Source organism: Lepisma saccharinum, chromosome 2 (genome assembly GCF_977018435.1).
Source record: "Lepisma saccharinum chromosome 2, izLepSacc3.1, whole genome shotgun sequence".
Taxonomy (NCBI): Eukaryota; Metazoa; Arthropoda; class Insecta; order Zygentoma; family Lepismatidae; genus Lepisma; species Lepisma saccharinum.
The window spans coordinates 202,689,942-202,699,408 of NC_139230.1; the positions used below are offsets into that span (position 1 = coordinate 202,689,942).

Consider the following 9,467-nt stretch of genomic DNA (forward strand, 5'->3'; position numbering starts at 1 on the left):
GAATGAATTTCAATTCGGTCCAGGAACCTTTTTACGGAAGAATTTCAATTCGGTCCAGGAACCTTTTTACGGAAGAATTTCAATTCGGCCCAGGAACCTTTTTTACGGAAGAATTTCAATTCGGTCCAGGAACCTTTTTTACGGAAGAATTTCAATTCGGTCCAGGAACCTTTTTTACGGAAGAATTTCAATTCGGTCCAGGAACCTTTTTTACGGAAGAATTTCAATTCGGCCCAGGAACCTTTTTACAGAAGAATTTCAATTCGGTCCAGGAACCTTTTTACGGAAGAATTTCAATTCGGCCCAGGAACCTTTTTTTACGGAAGAATTTCAATTCGGTCCAGGAACCTTCTTTACGGAAGAATTTCAATTCGGCCCAGGAACCTTTTTACGGAAGAATTTCAATTCGGTCCAGGAACCTTTTTACGGAAGAATTTCAATTCGGCCCAGGAACCTTTTTTTACGGAAGAATTTCAATTCGGTCCAGGAACCTTTTTTACGGAAGAATTTCAATTCGGTCCAGGAACCTTTTTTAAGGAAGAATTTCAATTCGGTCCAGGAACCTTTTTACGGAAGAATTTCAATTCGGTCCAGGAACCTTTTTTACGGAAGAATTTCAATTCGGTCCAGGAACCTTTTTACGGAAGAATTTCAATTCGGTCCAGGAACCTTTTTTACGGAAGAATTTCAATTCGGTCCAGGAACCTTTTTACGGAAGAATTTCAATTCGGTCCAGGAACCTTTTTTACGGAAGAATTTCAATTCGGTCCAGGAACCTTTTTTAAGGAAGAATTTCAATTCGGTCCAGGAACCTTTTTTAAGGAAGAATTTCAATTCGGTCCAGGAACCTTTTTACGGAAGAATTTCAATTCGGTCCAGGAACCTTTTTACGGAAGAATTTCAATTCGGTCCAGGAACCTTTTTTACGGAAGAATTTCAATTCGGTCCAGGAACCTTTTTACGGAAGAATTTCAATTCGGCCCAGGAACCTTTTTTACGGAAGAATTTCAATTCGGTCCAGGAACCTTTTTTACGGAAGAATTTCAATTCGGTCCAGGAACCTTTTTTACGGAAGAATTTCAATTCGGTCCAGGAACCTTTTTTACGGAAGAATTTCAATTCGGTCCAGGAACCTTTTTTACGGAAGAATTTCAATTCGGTCCAGGAACCTTTTTTAAGGAAGAATTTCAATTCGGTCCAGGAACCTTTCTTCCCGCATCAATTTAAATACGGTCCAGGAACCTTTTTTCAATGTAACAATATGCAACTTGGACCGAATTTAAATTGTGCGAGAAAAAAGATTCCGGTTCTGCAGTGGAACCCAATAGAACCCATTAGAATTTATTGGTTCCTGGACTGTTAACAACCCTGGTTAAAATACAAAGTTAAAGTTTAGTTTATACCAGACTAATTGGGACTGAACCTGCAGCTCAAAGCGGGATAGGAAACTCTGCTGTTACTGAGAATCGAACCCAGAACCCCCGATTATTGCGTGTGTAATTTCCATATATGTGTCATTGTCAATAACATGAGCCGGCCTCCGTGGCGGAGTGGTTAACACATCGCGCTACGAAACCAGGGGCCCCGAGTTCGAATCCCGGCCTGGGCATGGATGTTCTTTGTGAGTGTCCCTTCATCAATCTCATCATATCATCACTCATTCTCATCTTCGCGATTAGTCAAAAGTGGCAGAAAAGCGAAGTAAAATAAACCAAATCAAGTCAATAACATGAGAATCCACACTCGGTGTTTTTCTAATTGTAATGACGCCAGGGGTCCCGGGTTCGAATCCCGACCCAAGCATGGGTGTTCCTTGTGTTTCTTCATCAACTTCATCATATCATCACTCATCATCATCGTCCCGATTAGCCAATCGTGGAAGGAAAGCGACGCTAAATAACAAATATCAAATTAAATCTAATTGTAATGCCTTGCCAATCGAGTTCTTGGTATTTTATTTGTTTATTTGAGGGGACGAGTTCAAAATCGGGGGAGTTTAGGGGGAGAGAGAAAGATAAATATAGCACCGTGGGAGAATGAAAGAAATATGGCGAGAAACAAATAGAGAGGAAGAAAGAGAGAAATAGATATTAGAGAGAGAGGGAAAGAGAAAGAAAATAGAAAAACAAGAGGTACAAAGAGACATATAGAATGAGAAGCCACAAAATATATAGAGAGAGAAGGAAGAGGAATAGCAGAAGGTCGATAGAGGATAGAAAGAGAATAAACAAAAACTGAAAGAAAATGGGAGGGTAAACATAGAAAAAGAAATGGTCAAGAAGGGATAAAGTAATCACGAAGGTGATAAAACTGAGAAAGGGTCTAGAAAGAATATACAAGGAAAAAAGACAAAAGAGTTGCAAATAAAACGGAGGGAGGAAGGAAGAAGAAGTAGGCAATTTTTCCTAATTACAAGGGGTGTAAGGGGTGACCTTCCACGTAGTACACCCAAATGTCAACCTCACTTTCACGTAGTGCACCCTGGACTAAAGACTGAGGCTCTGGCGACTGGCACTATGGCCAGTATAATTTTGTGTGTGTTGTCCTGTTTTTTGTCTTTGTGTGTGCTGAGTGTCCATTTACAGCCTCAGCTTTTAACAAAAGTCAGAACATTTTAAAATTTTTAGTTATGCAACGTTCGAGTTGTTATTTGTAATGATAAGGGGCTGGCCCCCGTATAATGTGACGGGAGCAAAATAGCCTAAGTGCTGACGCTCCCAAAATTTTAACTTCAAATCAAATCAAATCCTAATTACAAGGGGACGCACATGAGTTCTTATGAACAGTGTGCGAATTAACGGGAGGTTGCCGGGGAGATCCCCCTCCCCAAAAAAAATTGTATCCCTGGCAAAAATAAATTATTTTTATCCCTGCCAGGGATGTTTTTATCCCCCTCAAAGTAGCTATTTAAACCATACATTATACCATTTCTTAACTATAGCCGCATTCGGCGAGCCAGACAACTGTAAGATGTATCTGAGAGGAAACACGTGATTATCAACTTCCAGCTTAAGATCATCTTAACTTATCGCCGGACGACAAAAAAAAAAGTCAGATGCAGTCTGCGGATGAAACTAATCAATGCAACAACTAGCATACAAGCTGCAAAGGGGAAAATTATAAAGAAAAAATATATTTAGGAAAGAATGAAAAAAGTAGCTAGTAAAGTAGTAGGAAAGAGGGTAAATATGGTATATCATCTTTGGTCACACGATTAATTGTATTTAAGTAATTAAAATCAATTTTGAGTTCATTTTCATATTCAGCTTCATAATATTCCGAGTTCAATCAAAACATTTGTTCTAAAAAGAAAAAAAATGTTACCACGTTAGGTCTCATTATGGATATATACTTAGCATTAATTAAAGTATATTGTATTGTTCAAATCTTGTGTCGAAGTCACGCTCTTCGTTCTTTAAAGCAGACGAGATATTCAGTGAACGTGGTCTTCATATAAAACAATGAACTTCTCTCACTTCAAACCAATATTTCAACATTTTCAAAGATCATTTATTTATCTTGAGTACAAATAATGTTGTCAGACATCGCCATGTATAACTATAGCCATCCCCACAATAACATTATCCCAAATCGCACGCCGCCATCTTGCAAGATCTTGTGCAGACGAAACGAGTCAACTTTTCCTTAACGTGCTTGGGCTGCAAGATAGCTGTAAGGCGTCTGAATGCCCGTACGCCTTCACTCTGCACGACGTGACGTCAACTTCCGCCCGCCGAACGCTAAAAGTGCAAGATCTTCAAGCCGACTTGAAGTTGTCTGGCCCGCCGAAAAGGGTTATGTAACAAACTAACTCTCTAGCCTTTATAAACCCGAAGGTTCATGGCTGCAGCAACACAGGCCTTCCATCTGTCCCTATCCTGATCAAGATCTATATACTCTTTTCCATCAATACCAATTTATTTTAGGTCCATCTCAACATTATCCCTCCATCTTCGTCTTGGTCATCCTACTTGTCTATTAGCATCAGGTTTCCCAACAAGAATGTTGCAAACTCTTCTTTCCTCTCTCATTCGTGCCACATGGCCTGCTCACCTAAGTCTTCTTGATTTAATCATTCTAATAATATCTGGACATGAATACAAATTATGTACTTCTAAATTGTGTAACTATGTAACAAACACAACTGAAAAATCATTCATCCATTAATGGTCCAGTCATCAAAGGTTTCCCTGCCGAAAAGTATGCAGCCGTGTGGACAACATTCTGAAACTGACCAATGTCACGGAGTAGAGACAATAGAGTTCCATCGCATTCCAACCGGCTGTTTTCCACTTAAGTTTTCATGGCATGGTGCTGATATTTTACATGTATTAAAGTGTTCACAAGAAACTTGTACGTAGGTTAGATGGACATTAAGTTTGAATTTGGTAATACAGTAGAAATTTGGTCAAGCTTGCGGTGTTAAGTTCGTTTGTGTATGAGTTTGGGTTTTCTTATAATGTAATTATACTAAGTGCTTCTAAATTACGTGTAAACGTTATCATAAGATTTAATGACGTAGGTTAGAACAAATGTTCTAAGGTACTTAGAAACGCAAGGCAATAGTTTAATTTACTAACTGGTAACATATACAAATTTGCAAACCCATAAAAAGACACCTCCAGAATTGAAATCACAAATACGCCACAGAGTGGGCATCTTCCCCAAAAGCAAAACGCTTAATTCGTACATTGATGATGAACACAATAACAAACCAAGTTGAAGAGTATCGGAACCTCTCTTCCCAGATAAAAAGCACTGAGTATACCTATTGTTTGCCTAACAATCCGAGTGAAATTAACTTATCTTTATGTGCAAACCATTCGTGGCTCTGACAACACTTTAACTCATTAGTTTTTGCTCAATGACAGAAAAAATTGGACTAGCCTGGTTTCTGCTGGGAGGATGGAGGCAGAACAAGCTGAAGGGGCGGGACGGGAGTGCAATCTGCGCATTGTGTGGTGATGTTTGGACAAGGGAGCACATTCTCGTCCAGTGTTCATGGTCAGCTCCGAACAAATAGCTTAGATGGGGAGACGAGGCTGCGAACAGGATACAAAGTACTCTGCGTACGATGATTCAGGAGAGCTGGCCGACGGAGAGCGCTCAGCGTGACATCAGAGCCCTGGGTATCTATCTGAACACTATCTGGAAAGAACGAAGGAAAACTTTGCAAGCCTTAAGGGAAAGTGAAGGGTGTGACATAACATAGGAGAGATAGGGGGGGAGGATAGGGGACAGCATCCGGGGCAGGAGTGACTTCTGTGCTTTCCATCCTGTATAGGTGTACTACGGTAACATTCCTCTGTTGTAGAGTGAACACGAACTCTACCCTGTATAGCTGTGTATGGATATAGAGTTATTCATGTAACATTATATCTTTACATAATTGTAAACTAACACCTGGTATGTATGCGTACAGTCTGAGGGCTCGCATTTCAGAAATAAATATTCTAAATATATATTCTAAGAATAGCATTTTTAGTTTTTAATTTTAAATTATTTTATTTTCCACCGCTGTGTCTGGCGCTCTGAAGGACTTCCCGGTTCTCTATGCCTCTCCACGGTCTCCAATTTAGAATCTTTAATTTCTAACACCATGCACAGAAACGCAATATACAAATCAATCAAATCCATTTTCCAAAATTCACAAATCGACGTAAATAAACATACTCGAATTTTTCACAAGAACTGCGAGTAGTGATTTTTTTTTTTCTGGAGGTACGTAACGTTATGCCGCACCGGCACCCTTTTTCAGGTGAGAGTAAAATTAATTATATTTTAATGTAACGAAAGAAATGTGTGTTTAACTTCACGATCATGTACGAACATACAGCACAATATTTTGAGTAATTCTGATAATGATATAGAGTAACAATAATAAACAAAATTGAAGAGTACCGGAAACTTTCTTTCCAGAAAACAAGCACTGACAGAGAGTTTGTGTATATGCGAAGGTCAAAATTTAGTGATTATATCAGCAACATGAAAAAGTGCAATTTCAACGAAATAAGAAAAATTACTGGAAATCTAAACGTTTATCAGCAGATAAGTCTGAAATCAGAAGACAATTTTCACTACAATTTCAGGTGTAGAAACTACGATTACAGAAGACCATAAATTTACCTAAGGGATGGAGGAAAATTATTATGTTATCATGTCGCTCGTAGTTTGCGAGAAATAGTGTTTCTACACTTTGTTCCTGGAATCTCTGGAGCAAAAACAAGTCCTCTGCGCAAGTAAGACTCGAAAGGGCTCGACAATGAACACGTGAGAGGGAAAGTGACTGCATGGATGGGGAAAACCAGCCGTTTGCATCCGCGCACACTGCTTTGCTCCATCCATTCGCTTCCTCCCTTTGTCTACCATTATGCGTGACCTTGCTCCACAGATTTTCGAGACAGAGTGTATTACTATCAATGGACCGTAACAACTTACCGCCATGTTTGGGAACGCAGTGGCATCAACAATCCGAAAATCTTCGACCTGCAATAAAATGATAGTGGGATAGAATACTCAACTGAAAATCACTAATTAATAAATTAGAATTGGAATTAGAATAACGGGTGAACTGATTTAACATTCAACTGAAAATGACAAACTAAGAATTGTGACAGAGTCACCACAAATTAGATTTATGGATCAATCAATAAAAAAACTAAAATGGAAACCACAAAACTAAACGTTTTGTCAACAGAACCATTATAATAACAAGTCAACCGATGAAACAATCATCTGAAAACAACAAACTAAACATTTGTCTACAATCGTAACAAATCAGAGTAACGGATCATGGAACTAATAAAACATTCTTGAAAATCATAAACTAAATATTTATATACAGAGTCATATCAGATTAGAATTATGGATCAGAACAATTGATCCTGTAATAACTAAACGACATGCAAGCCCTCCGCCACTAGAAGGGGAGGTGGGGGCAGCAGCCCAAAACCGAGACTGTAGAAAGAACGAAATGTATGGATTTTGAAAGTTATCTGTTTCCTCAGGATGCAGCACATCTTGTTGAACAGCTAACATTTTTTCATATCCACGAGCGTATCAAGATAAAATTTTCCACTCCTTAACGTTCTACCCTAGTACCCCTACTCTTCACCACCCGTCGATAAAAAATATGTTAAAGAGTACGTATATTGTATATATGAATTTATTTAATAACTACATAATGATATCCAAATAACAGCAATCTCTTAGCTTATATTGCTACATGATTTTGCAATATACTTATTACGTTATGCGGTAGTAACTGCAATTAATTGTTGTCTACAGAAATGCAACTCTTTTAAAAACAAATACACGCTTACTTAGATCAGAAAAAGGTTTTGGCGAAGCTCAAGGGGGGGACGCCCCGAGAAGTAGCCAGCCTTTAAAGCGCCTCTGCTCAAAACTAATGAGGGTTGTGTTGTGTGAATTAGTATCTTACGTCTAAGAAACCCACTTGCCATTATGGTTGGTGTTCCTTAAATGGGAAGCAGAATATTTCTGGAAAGCGGGCCATCAGAGCCATCTAGGAAGGACAAGATGAAGATGGAATAACAATATTAAGATGGACTTGAAGAAAGATTTGATCTTGCCAAGGATAGACACAGATGGGACGCTTCTATTGCTGGCGCAATATACCTTCGGGTTTAATTTGGAGTTTTAAGTCAACCTTATGCTCAAATAGGCTAATCGGGTCTGGACCTACATTGTAAAGTGGGATCCCAAACACTATGTTCCTCCACCGGGTATCAAACTTGAGACCCCTCGATTGCAAGGCGGCGACATTATCATTACGCCATAGTGGAGGCCAAATAACTGCAATGAAACACGATCTGGACTTCTCCCATACTTTATAATCAATCCATTGACAGTAAAACAAAGAAAACTGCAAATAAAAAGCATACTTCGTAATGTTATTGTTTGTTCTTGAGAACTGTTGCTGGTCTCTATTGTGAAGTGGTTAACACGTTACGATGCCAGGAGTTCTAAGTTCAAATCCTGGATAAGGCATGTAATCATCAACTATACTCACCACCACGAATAATCTAGAGGGGCAGAAATCAACACTAAATAATAAAAATACCTAGGTAACAACACAAAAGTAGGATCCGAATCACTATGTGCCTCCACCGGGTATCGAACCTTTTCAATTTTTAAAAAAAATATCAAGGTGATGATGCTACGACCCCGATAATCCAGAAAAGTAGCCCAGTACGTAACTTGGAGCTTAAATTTTAGAGGCAGAATCGAACTTGGGGCTTCACTTTGGGGGGGAGGGTCAGAATCGAAAGGTTTCCATTCCGACTAGGACAATTTTTGCGAAATAAGTGTAACTTGTAAATTTTGTAAAACCAGATTTTTGGGTGGGGGATAAAGTGTCCCAAGTAGCCCCTGTGTCAGTACACATTAATTTACTAAAGCTTTGTCTTAAACATGCACGATTAGAAATGTAAACATCTACGTCACATTCAACATTTTCAAGCTAGAAATTAAGAAACAAAGCTTACACCACCAATATGCATTATCATTAGCAATTACTCTGTTTACAAAGAGAAGTTATAATTTGGGGATTTCCTATGAACATGGGCAAACTTACCTTTATGTGTTGCTATCCGATGGTAAATAAATGCCCCTTCGTTGGGTAAAACAGAATGGTTGCATGTGCGGAGAACAGGGGAGAGAGAATGTAAGCTGGAATCGATCAAACAATTTCCTAAGCAACGCAGCGTGTGAATCGCACAAAAACACGAACCCTCCGGTAGAGACTGATGAGTCGTTGCTTAAGCGAACTGTTGGTTCCAGGGTTTAAGCCAAAACATGTGGAAACTAGAAAAGCCTCAACTGAAACTGACTGCTCGAAGCTTAAAGACTATGCTCTGCTATCAACTTCCTTTTCTGATGTTTGAGGAAGCTGTCTGATCAAAGTGACAAGTGCCACGCGTCACTTGGAGACCAACTTTCGCACCGGAGCGACGTGACATACTGCACGAGTCGCTTGGGTGTCATTCGGTCTGAAAGATCCCTAAGCGTTATCTTACACGGAAGCGAAGGCACGTAGCCAGGGGGAGGGCTAAGGGGGCTGAAGCGCCCCCCCTCTCCCCCGAAATCCTACAAATATCTAATTTAAATGTTATTTTTATTGTTAATAACAGAAATAAAGTTATAACCACAGTAAAAACTGCATTACATCGAAAAGAGTTAAGTGTATAATAGAGCAACCAGGTTATATTTTTATATTCTACAATTTAATCCAAAGAATAAATGGATCCACAGCTTTCAAAACCTATAGTTTTCTTTGTGAGAGGTCACAGAATATAAACTTTATGAGTAAAATTTACCACTAATTGTTAAAAGCCTTTTTTGAACGATTGTGTAAAAGTTAATAACAAAATACAATAACTATGATTTTCAGTACACTAACTGTACAAAATATAAGAAAATTAATGGACAACAATTGTGTCATTCAG

At 38.9% G+C, this 9,467-nt stretch overlaps 1 protein-coding gene across 1 annotated transcript in view; it reads right to left on the reverse strand.

Moving 5' to 3' along the window:
* LOC145981025 (small lysine-rich protein 1) overlaps positions 1–8,790 on the reverse strand; it is a 28,159-nt gene extending 19,369 nt beyond the window's left edge. The window contains exons 1-2 of the mRNA XM_083114126.1: positions 8,597–8,790; positions 6,439–6,486 (exon numbers count right to left, since the gene is read on the reverse strand). Coding sequence (XP_082970252.1) covers positions 6,439–6,444 — 6 coding nt within the window. The 5' untranslated portion in view covers positions 6,445–6,486; positions 8,597–8,790. The remainder of the gene's footprint in view (positions 1–6,438; positions 6,487–8,596) is intronic.
* Positions 8,791–9,467: the final 677 nt, after the last annotated feature.